At 45.6% G+C, this 22,899-nt stretch overlaps 1 protein-coding gene across 1 annotated transcript in view; it reads left to right on the top strand.

The window, feature by feature from the left end:
* The window catches only part of BRIP1 (BRCA1 interacting DNA helicase 1), a 1,426,214-nt gene that overhangs the window by 150,646 nt on the left and 1,252,669 nt on the right, over positions 1-22,899 (top strand). Inside the window, exon 4 of the mRNA XM_086954933.1 lies at positions 3,852-4,040. Within this exon, the coding sequence (XP_086811059.1) occupies positions 3,852-4,040 (189 nt within the window). The remainder of the gene's footprint in view (positions 1-3,851; positions 4,041-22,899) is intronic.

Here is a 22,899-nt window from a genome sequence, read left to right as displayed (position 1 = left end):
TTGGAGGTTTTCATTGAAGCAAACAAAGAGAAAGGCAGCATTGCCGAAGCCGGTCTGTTTGCACTATAAATATTTTGGAATTGACCCAGCGAGTGCCTATCTTCTTTGTGAAGGATTTATTTGAGATTTATATATATGCAGGCAATAATAACACACTTGGCAAATGTAACTGATAAATGCATGGATAATAACACACAAGCAGGAATAAAACATAAGCAAGTAGGACATCCTGCAAGAAATCAGAACAATATATTCACTAAATCCATCAAATGATTACCTTGAATGTGCACGCAGACTCACAAAGTCAATACTAGAAAACACCTCTAGATTATTATAGCCACTGGAAACTGAAGGTGCACACACACAGCCACACATCACAGTCGCAACAATCAAAAATAAAACACTTCACCCGGTGCTACTCTTCACCTGGCTCACTCCAGACTGGGGGATGCACAGCCGGGGTCAAGAGACTCCGCAACTAGATGCCCGCACTGACGATGCGTCCACCATTCAGGCTAAAACAATCCAGGCCTCTAAGTCAACAAGCCTCAGCTTTATAGTCTCAAAACACACTAGAAGGTTACGAGAGGCCTTCCCTCTGAATTAAGGAAACTACTGGAATTGACCACCTTTCATGCAAACATTCCAAGGCAAAGGAGTTCTCACGTTCCTTCTGCATTTTCATGTGTCCCAGCCTGTATCTTAACAAAGCTTATGGAATGTCTCCGGCAGTACATTTACAATAACAAAGCAACCTTGAACGTGTATAACCTAAACAACTTGAGTAATCTGGGGGCCTGCCTGTGTGCGCATAATGGCATGTCAAAGCCAATAGTAAGAACTTCATAATACTTCCCAATGTACAACACAATGCACATTTGTGCACCGCTGCCTAGAGCATCACACAGTTCATCTCTCAATGTACAACACAATCCACATTTGTGCACCACTACCTATAGCATCACACACTTCATCCCTCAATGTACAACATAATGCACATTTGTGCACCACTGCTCATAACACTGCACTTCGAGACCAAGAAGTACATTCCACATCTCTCTCTCTCATGCTTTCAAATGTGCATCTCACACATTCTGTTCCTGGCAAGGCTATTCTACTCTGTGATAGCTCTCCAAGTTTAAAACTGCAAGATTACACGAAATACATCTTCAATGAAAAAAGGCATATGCAGGGAAAAATGTCGTACATTCAGTCTGGGGTAAAATAAAACACCAAAAGTCAGTTAAAATCATGGTAGTCAAAGGTCATCACGTGGATTCAAAACACAGGAGTGCCTCTAGCACTACAGAGGTTCATTGCCTTTCATTTTTGTTTTACCTCCTCAAAGGATTTCCGCTTCTGTTGAACTTCCTTCAAATAGTTGGGAAAGATCATAATGCGTGTGGACTGATATTTAAGGTCTTCTGCTTTCTGTGATTCACGGAGTATTGCATCCTGGTCTCTAAAATTCAGTATGTGGGTAATTATTGCTTGCGGGGGTGTGCCCAGCTGCTTTTTAGGCACTAAAGATTTATGGGCTCGCTCTACTACAAACCAGAGTTGAGAGGAGGACTCACAGGATCCAAGATTTCAGCCAGATTTCTAGAAATTTCCCAGGACCGGCTCCCTCCTAGCCCTCAGGAAATCCCACAATTGGAGGTTGTTCCACCGTGATCTGTCATCCACTCTGGCTCTGACTTGTTTTTTGGTAAGGAACAATTTAGTGACCGTGGACTTGAGAGTGGTAAACTCATCTTCTTTGGTGGAGACCTGACCCTTTGCCTCCGCAACCCAGTTCTCCTCGTTCCAGAGGTCCTATTTGAGCAGAGTCACATCCATCCTCACATCCCCAATCTTGGTTACGAATACTTCCCTTGAAGCTTGAATTGCTTGCAAGATGGACCCTGTGTTGAGTGATTCCATTAGGGTTTGGCCGATAGATTTGTCTGTGTTCCCTCAGTGTTCATGGTGGGGGTGGGGCGTTGAAGCAGTTTTTTTTTACCTGGGTATGTTACTTGTGATCCTAATCCTAGCCCATTGCATTTCCGGAGTCCAGTAAGAAATTCGAAGTTGTTGTATTGGCCTGGGGTCGTCCGTGTGAACACGAAGCAGTGCCCGCAAGTATAAGTGGTGGTCATGTGGTGAAATCCCTGCTGTATCGAGTTGTCATTCTGATCCACTTGCCCCCACCTGTTGGTGTCCGCATCGGTTGGGGGCCGCACAAGCAGTTTGTGACCCGCAACGGTGGCTCCACTCAGTGTCTCTCGGGTGTCCGTCCGGGTCCCCTTGGTGAAGTATTGGGACTCGACCCGCTTGCCCTGTCCAGAAGCTTGTCCGTAGAAAGCAGAGGCCAGACCCAGGGCACAATGAGAAGTCGGTCCTCCAGCGAGTAGTGGAGAGACCCATTAGTCGTGGAGAAGTGACCTACCCATCACCAATCAGGGTGGCAGTGTATGTTCTCTGAGGGCCCCAAGGAATATATGCACTGTAAGCTACTAGGTGTGGCTCCCACCAGGGGAGAGGCCCCAACGGCGTACCCCTCTCACCCGAATGTCTCATGTGGTTTGCCAAAGGGCCCACCCCTCTCACAGGTCCCGAACCAAAGCGGCCGGGGAACAACCCGCCCCCTCCCGCCCATGGTGCAGAACGTATCCACGTTGGAGAGTAAACCGATCTGCGGTCTCTTCTGGCAGTTTCAGGTGTCCTGGCCTGCCAGCTTCACATAGGGTCTCTTAGGCACTGGTGGGTAATCGGAGGCCTCCTGGGAGAACCTCCAGATGAGCCGGAAGATCAGACAGAGGTCGGAGTAGATTGTCTGGCTTAGGCAACCCCACGCAGCACCAGGCCTTGCCGACAGCAGAGCTGCCATGGCAACCAAGTCCCCAGAGTGGCTGCCGGCTCCTGCTGCAGCAGGCACAGCCCCTGGAGCCCACACCTGCCTTCTCCCTGGGGAGGGGGTACTCCGGTCATGGCCTCACAGGTCTCATAGAGGTCCAGCAGGCTCCAGAGTGGAGTGGCGACCGCTGCACCACCGGCCACAGTCTCGCAGAGGCCAAGTACCAACCACCCGAGCTGGTCGTACACGTGCAGGTCGGAGGAACCAGCATGCTTCAGGGACAGGGATGCCCTGGAAGAGGATCATTGGTACTCAGGCGGCAGCAGCTACGCCGAATAGCTCAGAATAAACTGGAGGTATGGGAAGCTCTCTCAACAAGCTTCTGCCATCTTGGCCAGACTAGTCACAAGTTAATTTGACTTTATAATGGATTTTGGACGTTCACCATCATCCTCAATGCAGACTAATTCTCTATAACAAAAATATAATTTTGTTCATTAAATGTCCTTAATGTTTTAACTGCTACCTTGTTATTTGAATCTTACATAGTTGATTTGGACAAGTTGTCTAGTGGTTTGTACATAGGTTTGCCTTTTGGGATAGATTTATAGCATTGCGTGTCCGTTTGGTAAATGCCCACTCGTAACTATAGTTGCCCAGAACATCTTTAGAGGTCAGTTATACCTTTTATGACAATTTTGCTGTTCTAGCTGTGTTAGCAAGCATTGGAATAATTGATACAATATCTGTGATTTGAAATAAGACCATCCTGTACATTTTACAAATGATGTAACACATCCATTTCCAAAGGAGAGTCCAGGGTTCTGACTGTCTGAGTTTCATGATAGATGTTCTTGGACATAACTTTGCATAGGGCATATTCCCATGACACTCCCAGGTCTCCCCAGGCTCTTTTCATGATGTGGCAGGGACGACCGTCACTCTATAAAGATATCCAAATGCACATTGAATTTCTGTCGGTTTTCTTAATGCTATTTTTCTCTTACTTTCTCAGGAAAGCCTGCTAACGAGCCAGGGTTTGGGAAGGAGTGTAAGAAACCAGAGACATTTGACCAATGTCGGTGCAAATGCCATTCCAGTCCAACTCCTACTCCGGATGTGAGAGAAATACACCCAGGATCATCATCGTCCTGTCATAGGCAATCACCATTTTCTAGAAACTACACCTTTCCCTCTGCTGATGGTAACTAATTCAGAATTACTCATAATTTGACTTCTGCTTAGGAAAATAACAAAAGCAGTCTTTTTGGTTTTTTAGTTTGATACTTTCTCTTAACTGATGGATGTTGCTTTGAAAATTTGTATGTTCAAAGTTTGATATTGTTTAATGGAAAGGAGGTTTATTGTACATAATTGAGTGTTGATTGATTTCTAGCATATGGTGCATCAGTTACAGTTAGAGGGACCTCAGTCTGTAAATCATCCACTGACATCACTGTATAGGCCGGGGAGAAAGAAAACACATACACTCTCATGGAGTGCTGAAAGAAAACGAAAAAAGTAGTTCCCTAAATATGAGCAGTGGATGGATACAAGTAATTCAACAAAAGGATGGTAAAGAGGCTATGCAGCAGGCACAGGTCGAAGGGGAGGCAAGCCAGCGAATAAGAATCAAGCAAACGAGAGTGACAAGCCAACCAGTGGTAAGCAGTGGGTGGGCTGAAGGTCAACTGTAAGTTTTTGATAAGCCCACACAGGTCTTTGACAACTAGACAGCCGCGCTGTCAGGTAGGTGAGTCTTAAAAAGGTACTGACAGATGACTGTACTTATTCCCACCCTCTGAGAGGGGGAAAAATAGATCTACAGAAATAAATTATATATGTCTTTTGATAAACTATAAAGATACCCTAAACTTTTTTAATCATCTTGGACATCAGCGGAACTGGTTCAGTCAAAGCATATTTTTTATGAGTGTATCTTGCAACACGAATGAATTTCAAGGGTATTAGATGCTGAAGTGAAACAAAGAAGTTGTAGTTCATATAAATGCCAATGAATGCATGAACAACCTCTCAAAAGCAGTGGTGCTGGCAAAAATGTGCTTGTTAAGTAAGATTGCAGCAGGCATAGCAGAGCTTTAGTGTTGGCTAAATTATTGAAATGGCTGGAGACCATTGTCAATTTTCTTAAAATGTGTTAATCTTAAACGTCTAAATTACCCTTTGATTCCGTATTACCCATCTGTGTTTATATTCAAATTTTAACTAACATTACATGGCAAATGTGAAACATACCTTAACTTCAATATTTGTGTATTTGTATTTTGGAATCTGTGACAGCGACTCTGGTTACAGTTTAATGCATTAGGGAAAGAAATTCTGTTTTGCTATAAGTGGCTCTCTGACACATCTACATGAAAGGTACTCCCACCACCCAAAAAAAACAAACCACCTAATGTTGATCCTTATACGTTTTGTGAACATTGTCCGAGGGGACAAAGGTTATGGGGAGGGGGGTCCTAAAATATACTTTTACCCTTCAAATTCCCAAATAGGGCATTTAGCCAATTCTACGGGAATAAACAATGCACAGATTAACACCAAATTTGGATGCAGGCAGAGGGCACAGTCTTCTCTTTATTTGATGTCCTTCAAATCGATTTGGCATGTTTTTGTGAGTCGTCTCCCCACCTCCAACTGTAAAATCATGCTCTCTTCACATCTGGACTGTGTATTCCATTGGCTACGAAGAGCTGATGTTTTGCTCCAGAAGGCATTACTGGGTGTGTGGTAGTTATCCGAAAAGAAAGTTACTAGGGCCACGATGAGGGAGTGTGACCTCACCACATCCTCAATCATATTTAGAGCGATGCTAAGATGAAGAAAATGATTACCAGAAGCAAACTGCTATATCTGGCCCCAGTATCTGCAAGCATAACTTTAAGGCCATAAACATTTCGTCATTCCATGCCACACTTGTAGATGTGACCTTAACTATATATCTACCTCTAATTCTGCATGCACGGGGGCATACTGTGTGAATTGTGTAGTGTGTGCAGTCTGCAGAAACATAAATATAGTTTTTTCAGTTGCTTATGACTTTACCTCATTTGATACATTTTCACGTCTGTATAACTTTGACTTTGGAAAATGGTCCTGACAAAAATAGTTCTACATTAGAGTATATTACTAACGGTTGCATAGCTCCATGCATTAGCGGGATACCTAGAAAGCAAAGTTGATAACCGTTTTCGCGTGATAAAAAACAGTGTATAAAAAATTGCCTATGGGAGACATTTTCTAACTTTTCATTTTTTAATAGAAAAAATACAATAACCGATCATAGAGCATATATTACTGAAAACACTCGCATTTATCCAGTTTTACCAGAGGAAAACTACTGCAGCTGTGAGGGGTGGCCCTGTTCCAGACATTTTTAAGGTGACTACCTGTAAGTTAGTTCATAACATGAGATTCACTGTAGTGAATCCGGCACCAGGACTTATACCGTAGTAGGTTAAGCCTCTCTCTGTAATATATATTTTAAATGTAATTATGTTTTTCTTTTCATTGCTTTTGGTTCTTCCATCCATGTATGGTTTATTCTTCAGTTTACTAATGTAGTACATTGGTGCTTGATTCAATCGCCAAGATCTGGTCATGTGATGCTGCGGATATACTAGAGAAGTTCCCATGACTGGCACTGGTGACACAGATGTGGGTACAGTCACTGGGCTGTCTGGGTTCTCAGGTGGATAAGTCCCACTTCTGACAAGACGTTGAGCAGTCACCATGTGTTTTTTACTAATCACAACCCTCAGTGGGTCAGTATCAATTGGAGCATCATACTTGCGTTTCTGTTTTTGCCTGACAATAACTGTTTCTTCTCTTTTGAACACAGTATTCTGAGCACAGCGGTGTCTGTTCACAAAGATCTTCATTTTGCGTTTGTGAGACAAATCAGTCGTGCAAAGTTTATCAATGTCAATAGATGTCTCAGTAGTCTATTGTGGCAATTTGGTTCCTAAGGCTTTCTCAAACATCAAGGTGGCAGGGCTTTCGCTTGTCAGTTGACCTTCATGCATGACGCATAGATTGAAGAACTGATTTGAGTTCAAGCTTTTCCAGCCCAGTGAGCTGAATAGTCTTCTTGAGGGTGCTCATTAATCTCTCGACAACACCTTTAATGTGATTTTGGGACAGTGTCCAAATTAATTTTGCACTTTCACCTGTCGTTCCTGCTTCGACCGGCATCGTTCCTTACACAAAGCTAATCCTACATGCGCACATTGCCCAGTGGTCGAAATTGACACCACACACCCATCTTCCTCACTGTCGCTTGACAATGACAGTGACAAACCTTTAGATGAGGAATTTGATGACACTCAATGTCGTTCAGTTTCTACTTGCCTCAAATGATGTTGCCGCTTGGCCTTGTGGGTGTGGTTGGAACATCTCTGGATTTTTCTGGCAGCCATTTTGTTTTCTCGTTGTGACGCACTTGATATTTCCCTTGCTTTGTAAACGTTTACAAAATGGTTCTCTTTCCTGCAGTCTTTACATATCTGTCCAATGACTGGATATTTACCAAAATGTGGAAAAGAAAATCCATATCATAAACACAACTTCTTTTTCTTTGGAGACTTTATTTTGTGTTCTTCTACCTTGTGTTTTGGCTCACTTTTCACACTCAGTGATGATTCATTTTGGACCGTTCTGGCCTTCATGTTAGCTACTTGTCTGTCAGCTATCTCTTCTGCTCTCGCAGCCATGAGTATTAACTCCAAGCTCAGTGTTTCTTTCAGCATTTATTGTCTGAAGGAATCAGAGAGACAAACATCTATTACTCTGAGACGCATGGCCTTTTTATCATTGACCTTGTTCAACTTGCATATCTTTGAGTGAATCAAGTCTTTCTACAAACTCATCCCTTGTTGCACCAGCTTTCTTGGTTCAAAATGTACTTTTCATAGTTGACATTTGTCATTGTATTAAACTTGATGTTCAGCATCTCTTTAATTTGACGGAACGTCACTTCACCACTGTGTGGTATTTCCTTTATCCCTTCTTTTAGTCCTTCACCCGCCAAATTCTTTAAACATTTAGGGAGTTTTTTTGTCATTTACTTCTTTCAGTTCATCAATGAAATCATCGAAGGTTTCGATCTAGGCAGTCCATCGGTTGCCAATAATTTGCTTATTGGCGGTATCGAAGGGAGGTGATGGTTTAAAGAAGCCTGTGGTGCCGTATTTGATGCTCTTTTCAGCACCCATTCGAAAAGAAAATATCACTATTCCTACCGCCGCTCAGGGCCTATCAGTCTGTTTGACATGATGTTTCAGCCTCGTAAGCACAACCCCGTGCTGCTTGGGTTGTGGTGCCTGGTGCTGAGGGTGGATGGCTCTCTTTTCTCACGTTCTGGGAAGCGTGACTGTATTCTCTATATATCTAGTTAGCATTGCCTCTAATGTTTCTCTGCATTTAGCCGTTTCTACTCACAGCATTCTCTTGCACCTGGCTGTCGCCACTTGTTGAACTTTACATAGCTAGTTGTCACTGTCTTTAGCTTTTCTTTGTGTTAGAAAGGTTTTTTGCTTTTCGCACTTTGCAATCACTGCCTTTGGTGCTTCTTCGTACCTGCATTTTCGTACTGTATGAATGACTGCTCTGTGTTATGCTGTGGCACAATTTCTCTTGTCTCGATTTTTCTTCCAAATTTCTAGCCGACAACTAACAAGCTTTCTGTAAGACCTTCACTTTCTCCACAGGCCTTGCACTGGTTGGAGTTGCGATTTGACTCCATTTACGCCAACTGTAGATTTTTACTTCGAATGAGGCACCCGTGACACGCACAAGCAGTTTGCTGGACCACGATAACCTCTCCGGGAGAGTACTCTCAGTACTGCGGGTTTACGTATTGCGCGATCTCCACGCCAGTTGTAGCGTCCTCCCCAGACTGGGTTCATGCAAATGATCACACCCCACGCAGAGCTTAGTATTGCACATATTTTTCCTCAGCATGTAACCATTAACTGAACATTCCACATCATGAATTCTATCTCGCACACCCACGCAATTACGTCACTGTTCTACGGAAGTCTGTCCGGAACCAAAAGGATCCCGTCATCTCTAATTCACAAGACACTACAGTAACCCAAGATTTGTGTAATTCTCTCTGAATCCATAAACATCCCAGCTGCCATCCCATAGTTTAAAACTTAGTTGAAACTTTACTTTTGTCACAGTACTATCCCTGTTTTCCTTCGGTAAGGATCTATCCGACTGATACTGCAGAGATGTATTAGAAGCTGACAGTTAATGGAATTCGGACAGGTGCAGTGTTTGATTTATCTGTACAGCCTGTGCTCAAGGTTACATTTTGCCTCGTGTACAACCTATGATGGAGGCTACATTTTGCCTTTTAGTTCTTTCATTAAAAAAATTGTACAAAACAATGATGTCTTCCTCAAGTGTGCTGTACAGCTGAGTTGCCTGATTGGATGCATTTTAGAACATGTTGTCTATGATAAGCTCGTCTTCTTTTATTTAATGCTTCTTCACATGAACATTTTTTATTTAAAAAGCACAGTAGGGAGCTACATGTGCACCACAGTATTTTTCCATTTATGGATCCAGAGAGAATACTCATGACGGAGAACTAGGATTATAGGTAACTTTTGCTTACAAGGGTAGATCTGGAAAGATGCATTGCAGGTTAAAATTCGCATAGGAAATGAAGGAAAAAACAATGGAACGAGAAATGTGGGTTAGGCACCCGTCAATGGCGTCTGGTAATCAACAGCGTTGGGAGAGGTGAGGGTCAGGGGGGTTTTGAGGGAATGAAAAAAATAAAGATTTACCTGTCTTCTGTGCTGCCGCCTTCTCCTCTTGGTTCTCTTCGCCTGCTTTCAGGGCAGGAAGCAGGATGCACCAGGCTCCCAGCCTCCCTCTAACCAACCATAACACTGCCATGCATGCGCTGCGGATCAGTGCTTAGCCAGAGAATGGGAGGCTGGGCATGCTCTCCATGTGGGCTGTAGTGCAGCCTGTATGGAGAACACTCAAAGTGCACAAGACTGGTTGACCGGCCCGAAAGGCAGGCCAAAGCGCCATGCACACTTGGAGTGGGCAAACCACTCCTCCCCTGCCCTGCGAGCATAGCAGCCCCGTCCCTACCCAGCTGAGCAAGGGGGAAGATAAAATGATAGTAACAATGAGTTATTATAATTTTATTTTTTCCTTTTTGACCTGGTCAGTGGGACTACGCTCCTCCACCTTAGCGGAGGAGCGGTCACTGGCACCAGTGCAGCTGACAGTGGTGTTGGGTTTTTGCTTTTTTTCAGCAGTTGACAATACCCTTCCCTGCCCTTGTGTGAGGCACAGGATACAAATTCCCCCCCCTGCCGGTAGGCAAGTTGGATGAACGTGCCCTCACCTCGCCCTTGGGTAAGGTGGGTGGTGGTAAAAAATATATCTTTGTACAAGTAAATGATATGGCAGAAAAATGTAACCCCTCATCCTTTGTCCACATGGAAGCATTTGTAAAGACACCCTATGCCCTTGGTCATGGCGAAAGGGGCCTTATGTAAAGTTGAAATGTTTTTTCTCCTTAATCTCTTCCTTTGTTTGCTAGCACCCAGAGGCTTAAAAAGTGCATTAAATACTTGCAGAGCTTCTATACTTTAGTTAATTGTGGAGTATTTTTAAACTCTTCTGGTTTTGCGAACACCAAGAGACATTAAAGAAAAAAAGGGAAGACCTTTTAAGGGTTTTACACATTTCAGTGAGACAACTGTGGCCCCGTCTTTTTCAGACTTCACCGTTTTGTATCCAGGAAGTCTGGAACAGGTAGCATCCTATTCACAATCACATGTTCTGGTGTAATTGACAAATTGCCTTCGGAATCGTAGTTCATGAAACACCAGAGCCTCTGGATGGCAGTATTGCACCATATTACACAGTGACATGTTATCTGGAACACACAGACACACTGTTCATTAATTTTGTCAAAATGTGTAGAAGTTGCATAATTTCCATAACGTATGAATGGATCCAATGGGAGGCTTGGAGAAATATTTCCTCTATTTATTTCTTTATCATCTAATCGGTCTAAGCATGATAGTGGCTTTAAAAAATACAAAAAATGCAAAGACACTGCTCAGCTTTTTATAGTCATCGTTTCATAAAAGTTAAATAACACTTTAACATTCCTAGTGCAGTTATTAGTGGATTATTAGCGTAACATTACACAGAGGCGTTGTTAAACCCCTCTCTTATCTACAGGATGAACACCTTAAATATCGCAAACCCCGATTATTATTTTTTTGTACAAATAGAATATTAACGGTAGAAACTGTGTAAACCGACGCCAGGAGTGCGTGTGACGTAACTTAAGTTTTTCAAGGTGCGTGTGGGTCCATTTTACTCCAGTTTGGTTTTTTTCTACCCTGTAGGGGCTGGAGCTAGGTTTTCTACTGTTTACATTGTCCCTTTTTCTGCTTTGAGGTATTTCCTGCACCAACTGAACTTGGCCGTTTTAGACGAAGTGAATTGTGTAGCAGGGATGTTTCTCAAGATAGATTTGGCTCTGCCTGTTCTCTAAGAAGACAGAGACTTTTTGTAATACATTACCAGGGAACGTCGGCTGAAGTGGGGCGCTCTAGGCAGCTCCAATGCCTGTCATTAGACCTGACAGCTGTCTGACTGTAGGCCTTCCTTAAACAAGAGGCATATGAACCTGTTTGCAGGCAAACACAGGAACTCCCCGAGCTCCTCACCTAGGCATTCCAGTCGCGATTCCAGGCCCTGGAGGGATTCCCTTCCTGAGAAGAGACTCTGTATAGCTTAGCAGGTTGCTTTGGGTCCTTTGCCCATGCTTGCTACTGTTCTGCGTTTGGTGGTTGATTTTGGTAAGCAAGTTCCCATCTGCCACATTTTAGGGGACGTCCTCTCTGGTGTTATGGGAGTTTGGGCGCGAGTGGTGTTGCCGAGACCTGTACGATGTGGATATTGAACTAAACAATTACTTTGGGAAAGTTGAGAGGATTTTTTTGAGATGATGTCACAACGTAGGATACCACAGCACTGAGAGTATTGGCATTTATACGTTGGGAACAAATATATTCAAGGTTTTAACCACATCCGAATTAAATGTGGTAGCAACCCGTGTCCACCACTGGCAGGATCAATAGTGGTTGTCCTTAGGAAGTAGGCTCCCCCGGACAAACAAGTACATATCTGGAACACCGTCCCAGATCCTTGATGCCTTAGATTCTCCATTGAAGATTAAATAACGGAAGTAGGCTCTCCTGGACAAATGAGTTCAGATTTGGAATACCGTCCTAGATTCTTGATGCCTTCGAATTCTCGCTGAAGATTAGAAAACAGAGATTCCTGGGTGTAGAGAACAAGGTGCAATATATCTAACCGGACCTGAAGAAGGTGGCTCCGATTCTCGTATGCCACCGAAATGCGTTGACCAAATCTCTTGTAAAATCCTACTGAATGTAGTAACCCTGTATTGGGCAATAGATGAAAATCAACTAAACGTGTTAACTTGTTCAGATAGATTGTTTTGTGATTTGAATGTGTATGAGGTATGAGTGAGTGGTTTGGCTGTGTTGGTTCTCTGCCCAGGAATGAATGGATTGCAGTGTGGATAATAATTTATGCATTATAGCTCTCTGATGAAAAGTTTGTATTTTTTGATAAAATTTTATGCTGAAAATAATAATATGGAAAAAAAGTACTAATAAGAAAAAAAGTAATACAATAAAAAAGAAAATGAGAAAGTAAGAAATGTCTTTGGTATTTGGTGTTGCTCATTTTGGAATTCAGTGTTTGAATCCTTTAATAAAATAGAGAGGTCACGAGGGAGCTTTTTCATAAGTGTTGGTTGTTTCTTTCCCCTCTTCTCCTTGACCTGAAAGCATTTTCATTAGAGGGGGTCCCCTAACTACTAATGGGAGTTTTCTGAGCCATGTCATCTGTTGTCCAAGAGTGAACAATGGGTTATTGCTGTCGCAGTTATTGTGTCCAATTGTTCAGCACCAAGAGAATTTCAGGAAGCCATTGTCCACATGAACTACAGACGGGCAGTCAACTATGTTGTTTAATCCTCAGGAGATCAGCCTCCCTTTTCTTCACTCCACTGTGGGCTTCTTCCTCTTGATCAGTTGTGAATGTGAAGACGTCTTTCCTAGCGATCCAAGTAAATAGTGTTTTATGGTAGAATGGCTAATGGGACTTCGAATGGCTCGGCAAACAGTTCCTTGTTGTTTTTTTGTTTTTTTACACGAGAATCTGGTTTTTTTTCCAGCTAGGGAATTTAATATTCAACGCAGCAGACACAAATCGCAAGGTTGTTTTAAATTGTAAATCCTGGGGCCTCATTCGATTTGGAAAAGGTTTAGTCCTGCATTTGCGTGTTTACTGGATCCAAGTGAACCCAATATTTCAGACAGCGGCTGCCTCAACCTGGTTTTAATTAGAACTGACAAGAAGAAGCCTCCCCTCCCCAAAGTCACATAAGCTATTCCTGAGTTTGCTGGTTGCTTTTGTGGCTTTGAAGAGACTTCCAGGCACTTATGACACCACTGCTCCTCTTCATAGGAGGATCCTTAGATTGGATGGATTATAATAGAAGCCTTGATTTCTGATATAACTAACGCAACTTGCATTTTGAGAGGGAATAACAGTGGTAAATGGGACAAAATAAAGGTTTTCCTACAGTTTTTACCCACTGACTGAGTGCCTGGTAATTTCATACCACCTCATTATGGTGTTGGAGGGCAACACTTACCAGACAGCCAGGCAGGTGTCACATAGCTTGGCACAGGTACTTGGATAAGGTTTTATGCTGTTAGACGTGGGCTCCTTTCCATTACCGATCATTGACTTAACGTTTAAGGGAACATCTTTGTTTCGGTCTTATACAGATCAAGAGATCTAAGGAATGACAAATGAGCCGTCATTGGTTCAATCATTGGTTTTAAAGCAGAGAAGAAGTAGTAAATGTTTACATGGAAAGCAGTCTGAGGGAGGACATATTCCACAGCCAGTTTCATGTCCATAGGGGTTGTGTAAGTGGAAAAGCGAGCTGTCAGACAACAATTTAATTAGGCACAAAACCGGTCAGTCCTAAAATGACTCCCTTCGGCACCCCTCCTCCTTGTCTCGCAAGTAGGACACAGGATGCAGATGTTCCTGCAAGAATGTTAAGACATAACTTCAGTTGTTGGGATGCTGGAGACTGTGACTCTAGGCTACAGCTTTCAGTTCATTTCCCAGGCGGAGCAGATATGTCATGGTCTTCTTATCATGTGACAAAACGAGCTACAGACGCTGTTGCTAAAAAGCACAATAGAGATGTTCTTTTGATGCCCTATCTACAAGGGTGTATTCAAGATAATCTCCAGGTGGACAAGAAAGATACAGAGAGAAAATGGACCATCTTAGATCTGAGAAGCCTGGACTAGTAGATTGTGAAACAGTAATTCACCTTGAAGTGGATTTCCCCCTGCACTAATCTAGAGGACGTCATGTTCACTTTACATTGTCAGGAGACCTATCTCCACAATTGAGTGTGTCAACATCACATGCACATCATTTCGTTGGTGATGTCCCTTCCCATTCAATAGTTCTAGATATTCCTCCTTGGTTTGAAACCTGCGCTAAAATGTTGACTTTTTTTGGCAAAACCTCATTAGAGACATCTAGACCTTCAGGTCTAGCCTTCCCTTATGACGTACGGAAATCAGCTCCAAAGACAAGTGAGCAGAAGACCATCGGATGACATTGGATCTGCTCCATTCGCTAGAGTTCTTTTTGAACTGAAAGAAATTTCGTGTTGATCATAAGGCAACAAGTATATTTTTTGACAAGTACATTTTTGGGGACTCCGGGTAAAGGTAGCTGTTTCTATCATTGAAAAAAATATGCCTGTGCCTTAAGAAGAAGATAGGAGCTCCCGGAGAAGACTCGGCCAGTGACAAAATGTAACTTCTCATATGGATCTAATATCATCTTGCATCTTCATGATGGAATGGAATGGAATGAGTATTTATAGAGCGCGGTAGTTACCCGGAGGCGTCCTAGCGCTGTGAACAGACACGTGGAGGGTGCAGGGAACGAGTGCTGAATTTTGAAAAGCTCGTTTTTAGGCCTTTCCTGAAGGACAAACGATTGGGTTCCCTGCGTAGTTGTAACGGCAGGGCGTTCCACAATTTTGCTGCATTGTACCCAAAGGAGCGTCCGCCACACCTTGCCCTCTTGATTCAGGGCACTGTGAGTAGGTGAGAGAGGGTGGATCTGAGTTGTCTGTTGGGTAAGTAGGGAGTGACTAATGAGTGATTGATGGGGGCACCGGTTTTCCAAAAGGCTCTGTGCGCAATGCAGAGGGACTTAAATGCAACCCGGTCTCTGACAGGTAGCCAGTGTAGGTTCCTGAGTTCTTCCTTGACTGGAGTGCGACGGGGTATTAGAAGAAGGGTGCGGGCAGCGCAATTTTGGCCACCTGTAGTTTAAGGGTGGATTGTGGGGCTCCCAAATATAGGGCGTTGCTAAAATCCAAACGAGATAGGATTAGACCCTGGATCATAATTTTCCTAGCATTGAATGGAAGTAGAGGGGTGATTTTTCGAATCAGCCTGAGTAGGCCGAAACAGGTGGCAGAGAGTTTTGCCGCTTGTTGCTTAAAGTTAAGAGAACTGTCTAGCCAGATGCCCAAGCTTTTGATGGAGTCTTTGGGGTCCATAGGTGGACCGAGACATGGGGGCCAGAGATGTTCGATGTTGGTATGGAGGCTGTGGCCCACCAACATTAGCTCCGTTTTGTCTCCGTTCAATTTGAGACAGGACGCGGTCATCCAGGAGGCAACTGCTTCTAGGCCATCCCTAAGGTTGCAAAAAGGGGAGTTGGCCTGGCCTAGAGCCACCACTAGCTGAGTGCCGTCGGCGTAGGTAATGATTGATAGCCCAAAGGGTCGGACCACTTCAGCTAAGGGGCTCATGTACACGTTAAAAAGTGTGGGGCTTAGGGAGGAGCCCTGTGGCACCCCACAGTTTAACGGTTTCTTGATGGAAGAGGCTTCGCCCTCGAACACTTGGAAATGTCGTTCCTTTAAAAAGGAAGTAAACCAGGAGAGTGAAGTTGATGAGACGCCTATGTTGTTGAGTCGTTTTAGCAGTATGCTGTGATTGACCGTGTCGAAGGCGGCACTTAGGTCAAGTAGGATAATAGCTGCAGTGCCTCCTTGGTCGGTGATCTTCCGGGCCTCTTCTAACACATTAACAAGAGCGGTTTCTGTTCCGTGCATAGGTCGGAATCCTGTCTGGGTGGAGTCCAGCAGCCGTTGCGTTTCTAGAAACTCTGTAAAGGTTTTGTTAACGTGTTTTTCTAATATCTTGCTGAGCCATGGCAACAGGGATATGGGTCGATAATTCCCTGGGATGTTGGGGTCAAGGTTTGGTTTTTTGAGGAGGGCCCTAACCATGGCCAGCTTCCAAGGAAGTGGGACAATTCCTGTGGCAAGCGAGGCATTCAATATCTCCAGCATCGTGGGGAGGATGTGTTTTGCAACTGTCTGCAAAAATCGTGGTGGAGCTGGATCATTTGGGGAGCCGGATTTAACAAGTAGCATTGTTGATTCCAGAGAGGATAGGTCTAGTGGGGTTATGAAGGCGAAAGTCCCTGATTTTAAAGGGGGTGCCTGAGGTTCGGGGTTAGGAGTGGGGAGGGTGATGGGGAAAGAGGTAGAGGTTTGTGGAAAAGTGGCGTATATATTTTGTATTTAATTGTAGAAAAATTCTGCTAGGTCGTCACATCTAGCCTGTGGGTTGGGGGAGATTGGGGTTAATTCTGGTGGTTTAAGGAGGGATTTAGCTATTCTGTAAATTTCTCTAGGTTTGGATGCGGCAGCAGTGATCTTGTTTTCATAGAAAAGGGCTTGTGCTGTTCTTATTTCGTGCTTATAAGTTCTAATCGCGGCCCTATGGCTGCTTTCCTAGTAAGGGAATAGTCAAGGCGCCATTGTCTCTCCAATTTCTTGCAATGGCGTTTCTTGTCTCGAAGATCTTGGGTATACCAGGGAGCGGTCTTAGAGGCGTGTTTGGGTTTAGTGGTGATAATGGGGAGAACGTGATCTAAGGACCTAGATATCCATTTATTGAAATTGTCATTAGCAGGAAAGGAGTCTGTGTTGTGCAGAGGTTTAAGAGCCTCTAATGAGGATGGCCAGTCTTCTTGAGAGAGCTTGGGCCAATTGCGCTCCTTCCTGGTGGTAGGATTTTTTTTTTGGGGAGGTGTAGCACAGTTCCAAATAGCCGGAATGAGGAAGTGATCTGTCCAGGACAAGGATAGGGGTTTTCCAACTGACAGGCCGGGACAGTTGGTGAAGATGGGATCGAGGAGATGGCCCTTTAGATGGGTGGGCTTTAGCACTAATTGCTGAAGCTCTAGTGCGGCCAGGTTGCCAGTTATTTCTAGTGTGTCAGGGTTAGATGCTTTGTCTAGATGTCAAGTCAAGTCAAGTCAGGAGATTTATATAGCGCGCTACATACCCATAGGGTCTCAAGGCGCTCGAGGAAGGGTGGGGAATTACTTGTTGAATATCCAAGTTTTAAGTTGCTTTCTGAATGCTAGGTGGTTCTGAGTAAGGCGAAGGTGAGTGGGAAGTGAGTTCCAGGTTTTAGCTGCCAGGTAGGAGAAGGATCTACCTCCCATGGTGGTTTTGTTGATGCGAGGTACAGTGGCAAGGGCTTGGTTGGAGGATCGAAGCTGACAGGAGGGGGTGTAGAAGGATAGTCGTGTGTTGAGGCATTCGGGTCCAAGTTCGTAAAGTGCTTTGTGTGCGTGGGTTAGGAGGCGGAAAGTAATCCTCTTATTTACGGGGAGCCAGTGGAGGTTTTTCAGGTGACCAGAGATGTGTTCCTTACGCGGGATGTCAAGTATGAGCCTGGCTGAGGCGTTCTGGATGCGTTGGAGTTTTTTCTGGAGTTTAGCGGTGGTACCGGCGTATAGGGTGTTTCCGTAGTCCAGGCGGCTCGTGACCAGTGCGTGGGTGACCGTTTTTCTAGTTTCAGTGGGGATCCAGTGAAATGTTTTTTTGAGCATGCGAAGAATGTTGAAGCAGGATGATGAAACGGCGTTGACTTGTCTGGTCATCGAGAGTGAGGAGTCCAGGATGACGCCCAGGTTCCGTGCGTGGTCCGTCGGGATGGGTGCTTTTCCAAGGGCCTCTGGCCACCAAGAGTCATCCCAGGCGGAGGGGGAGGTGCCTAAGATGAGGACTTCTGTTTTGTCTGAGTTCAGTTTCAGACGGCTGTGCTTCATCCACTCGGCTACTTCTTTCATTCCTTCGTGTAAATTGGTTTTGGCGGTGTTAGGGTCTTTGGTGAGTGATAGGATCAGTTGAGTGTCGTCAGCGTAGGAGATGATGTTGAGATTGTGTTGGCGAGCGATGGCCGCAAGGGGGCTCATGTATACGTTGAAGAGGGTGGGGCTGAGTGACGATCCTTGTGGCACGCCGCAGATGACTTCAGAGGCCTCTGACTTGAATGGTGGGAGGCGGACTCTCTGGGTTCTTCCGGTGAGGAACGAGGTGATCCATTCCAATGCTTTTCCTTGGATTCCGACGTTTCTGAGGCGCTGTAGAAAGGTGCTATGACAGACTGTGTCAAAGGCAGCGGAGAGGTCGAGGAGGATGAGGGCGACTGTGTCTCCATTGTCCAGTAGAGTTCGAATGTCGTCTGTTGCTGCGATAAGTGCGGTCTCAGTGGTATGTTTGGCTCGGAAGCCGGACTGTGAAGAGTCGAGGGATTTGTTGGTTTCGAGGAAGGTGGCGAGCTGGTTGTTGACAGCTTTCTCGATGACTTTGGCCGGGAATGGAAGAAGCGAGATGGGGCGGTAGTTTTTGAGTTCGGTGGGGTCAGCTGTGGGTTTTTTCAGAAGAGCGCTGAGTTCGGCGTGTTTCCAGCTTTCCGGGAAGGTGGCGGAGTTGAGGGAGCAGTTGATGACATCTCGGAGGAGTGGTGCTATGATGGAGTCTGCTTTGTTGAAGATGTGGTGAGGGCATGGGTCAGTTGGGGATCCTGAGTGGATGGAGTTCATCAGGCGGATGGTGTCCTCAGTGGAGATTGGGTTCCAGTCGTTAAGGATGTTCAAGGGGGGGTGAAGGTCCTGCAGCAGGTTGGGTGGGTTGGTCTCCGGGTCGGTTGTCGAAGCTGTTGTGGATGTCTGCGATTTTGTTGTGGAAGAAGGAAGCTAGGGAGTCGCAGAGGGCTTGGGAGGGGGTGATGTCTTGGAGTTGGCTGATGGGTTGGTAAATTCTTTGACGATGTTGAATAATTCCTTGCTGTTGTGGGCGTTGTTATCTAGTCGGTCTTTGAATGCGGCTTTCTTGGCAGACCGGATTAGTTGGTGGTGTATGCGGGTGGCGTTTTTGAAGGCGTCCCTGGTGCTGGTGTTTGGGTCTTTTTTCCAGGACTTCTCGAGAGAGCCACAGAGTTTCTTCGATTTCTTAAGATCATCGTTGAACCAGGAGGCGTTTTTGCTGCCTAGTTTGATTTGACGTTTTTTCAACGGTGCTAGGATGTCGGCGCTGTTGGATAGCCATTGGGTGAGGTTAATGGCTGCTTGGTCGGGGTTTGAGGAGTGGGTGGGGGGGTTAAGAAGAAGCGATGAGGAGATATGGTCGATGGTGATTTTGTTCCAGTTTCTTCGCAGGGTGGGTTGAGGATGGTTGTGGATTGTGGTCTTATTGTAGATAAAGTGAACGCAGCTGTGGTCCGTCCAATGAAGAGCTGTGGTGTGACTGAATGAGACATGTTTGCTGGAGGTGAAGATGGGGTCTAGTGTGTGACCTGCAATGTGGGTGGGGGTAGTGACAAGTTGTTTGAGTCCGAGGTTGGCGAGATTGTCCAGAAGGGTGGTGGCGCTGCTGTCATTGCTCTTTTCCAGGTGAAAATTGAGGTCTCCCAATACAATGTAGTCCTCGGAGGGGAGGGCGTGTGGGGTGATAAAGTCAGTGATGTCGTCACTGAATTGTGCACGGGATCCTGGAGGCCGGTAGAGGAGGGTGTCCCTGAGTGTGGTCTTGGGGTCGGTGTGGATCTGGAAGTGGAGGTGTTCGGCGCTGGCAAGGTTGACGTCTGAGCTGGTTGAGATGCGGATGGAGTTCTTATGGACGATAGCGATGCCTCCTCCTGTTTGGTCGGTGCGGTCCTTACGGATGATCTTGTATCCTTCCGGGATGGCAATGGCGATGTCTGGGGCTGATGAGGCGTTCATCCAAGTTTCTGTTAGGAAGGCGACGTCCGGTGAAAACGTGTCTAGTAAATTCCAGAGGTCGATGGCGTGTCTGTGGACCGAGCGGGTGTTGAGCAGGATGCATTTTAGGTGGTTGGTGTCAGGTCTCTGTTTGGTGTTGGTGGTTGAGGAGTTGGTTTTGGTCCCGTCGAACTTGCAGGAGTTGCAAGAGAAGGGTCCATGGGTGTGTCCAGGAGCGGTTTGGACGCAGTTGGGGGAACGGCCGGGGTTAAGGGCTAGGAGGGTGGTGGCATCGTAAGTGATGCGGGTGGGCAGGGAACCAGGGGGTCTGGCGCTGGGCGCGGACGGGCGTAGACGGGCTTACCTTTGGCGCACCTTCGGCGCGACCGTAGCGCGTGACCGCTGCACGTTGGGTCATCAGTCTTAAGTGAAGAGTGGAGGGGGCGGAGCGTGGGAGGGGCAGCTGGGAGGCGGTAGCGTGGAGGGTAGGCGGGCCAAGGGATATGTAATCGCAAGATGGTGGTCGGGGTAGAAACCGAAACGGAGGCGATGTACACAGTAACAAACAAAGCAGCAGGCTGATACAATGTCTCAGGGCAGTCGCCAATCAATCCTAAGGTGCGGCGCTACGGTGAAACACGCAGTGATCAGCTAACAATGGAAGAAAAATAAACAAATGCAGCAGGCTACGATACCAAGCGCTGGTAGCAGGGCAAAGCGCTTCTGGTGTTGCAGGAGTGGAGAGCAGATAAAGCGCTTCAAGGAAGGCACTCTGAGCGGAGTCAGGAGGCGTGGGGAGCGACCGTGTAGGCACAAGTCCAGACGGTCACCCTGCAGGGTATAATTGGCAGCTGTACAGACTAGGCTGGCAATAGAAGGAGATAGGGAGTTAATGAACTGCCCCATAGAGCCAGGGCGTCGGTAGATAAGTGTTCCATTCAAAGTGTTTGTAGATGAGAATTCTATCGAGAATGAAAGGCTCTCGCAGTTTGGAATGAAGTGGGGAACAGAGCGGCAGCTGTAGCAATCTTTATAGATGATTGCCAGCCCACCCCCTTTACCCGTTGTGCGGTCTGCTTGCACGATTTGGTACCCTATCGGTAGTGCTTGGACTATGTCTGGGTCTGAGTCCGCGTGTAGCCAGGTTTCTGTGAGAAACAAGGCATCCGGATTGAGTTCATCCAACAAAAGAGAGATCTCAGTAGTGTGTTGGGGAAGAGATCTGCAATTTAGGAGTAAGAAACTCCACGAAACGGTTTCTGTATCAAGGGCCGGAGAGAGCTCGAGGCCGCAATGAGAACACCTGAGGTTCTTCTGTGTTGGGTTGCATTTCGAAGGACATGTGGGGATTCGTCCACTGAGATTTAATAGGGCCTCAGAGCTGTATTTGAGAGTAGTTGTTGCGCGAGATGCAGGGGGGTGGCCCCTAGCCGGCCGCGGACGGGCGCAGACGGGCGCAGACGGGCTTGCCTTTGGCGCGCCTTTGGCGCGCCCCGCTGCGCGGGACAGTTAGCATCTGAGTGATATAGAGGGCAGGCTCTAGGTCACGTGACCGTCGGAGCTCCGCCTTTCTTTCACACCGGGAGTTGGCAGTAAGCAAGGAATTGGGGCTTCACCCTCCACAACAATCAGGCAATTAAGCCTGCGGTGGAACTGGGTGAGTGGGTGCGAATTACTTTTCAAGCAGTGAAGTGAGGTTTAAAAAACATATGCAATACGATCTTGTTTTAAAAATTCAGCTTTCTTTCAATGCAAGTGCTATTTCGTAACGCGATACGCCTAGAACAGTCGGCGTGCCTATCGCGGGGTTTTCGCAGGTAGCAATCTGTAGCGCCTACAGCGTTCCTCATGCTACCTTCTGGATGAGATCGCTGCAGGAAATTCGAGGAATCACCCAGTTTCATTTGTATCTGCTCTCTGCAAATTGGGATGACAGAATGACTATGTTTTATAATGGCTTGGTTTACTGGAAGACGATGGACATAGTTATTCACCAGGTAATTGTAATAACATATGCACCCCTAAACTCTGCAGAGCAACAAGGCTGTGGCTGTTAAGTACTCTGCCAACTCCTAAGGTAAAATCCATTCTGATGCAGTCAGATAATATGACCACCCTGCTCAGAAAAATGCGAGAGCTTTGTCATTTTGCAGTTCGACACAAGCTATAATTGCTAGTTCTGCATTTTCAAGGAATTCAAAATGATTGGTCAGCCGTCTTAGAAGTCTTTTCACGACAGAGCACGAACGGCAGCTACATTCACTGGTGCTGTAACTCTTTATTTCTCAGAGTGAGTCGTCACTAAACTAGTTCACTACAGAAGTAAACAAAAAAATACTAGTCCAATGCACCAAGACGTCCAACTTCAAAACTGCAGTGGAATTCAGTGTCGATAAGCTGGTATGAAATGGTTTTCCAATCAGATCGATAAACCCATTCACAATAATAAAGTTCATTAATTTAGGTCATCAATGATCCTGAATCATTGCTCCAGAATTTGTGAGGCATATGTGGAATCAGGATCTGTCTGTACCATCTCCGATCAGGCTACCTTGCAGAATGGACCTTTTGTCCTGTAGTAAGAGAAATATTTTGTATCACTCCCTAGCCATCATCAACCATCCTCAACTAGCTCCTTAAGACCTGCAATATCAATATTTGGCTGCACCTGAAAACTGCAAGAACATTCTAAGGGAGTATTGATGTCCCTTGACCAGATGCTGCTTGCTATGAAGTTAAGATTTATTATGTGGTTACCCATACCCATTGGGCATAATGACGAGGGTGACCTGAATTTAAAGAGCACAACAACTACTCTAGCAGTTTCCACCGCTAAG

The sequence above is a fragment of the Lissotriton vulgaris genome, chromosome 2_1 (assembly GCF_964263255.1).
Source record: "Lissotriton vulgaris chromosome 2_1, aLisVul1.2, whole genome shotgun sequence".
NCBI lineage: Eukaryota > Metazoa > Chordata > Amphibia > Caudata > Salamandridae > Lissotriton > Lissotriton vulgaris.
This window is presented reverse-complemented; position numbering and strand designations above follow the sequence as displayed.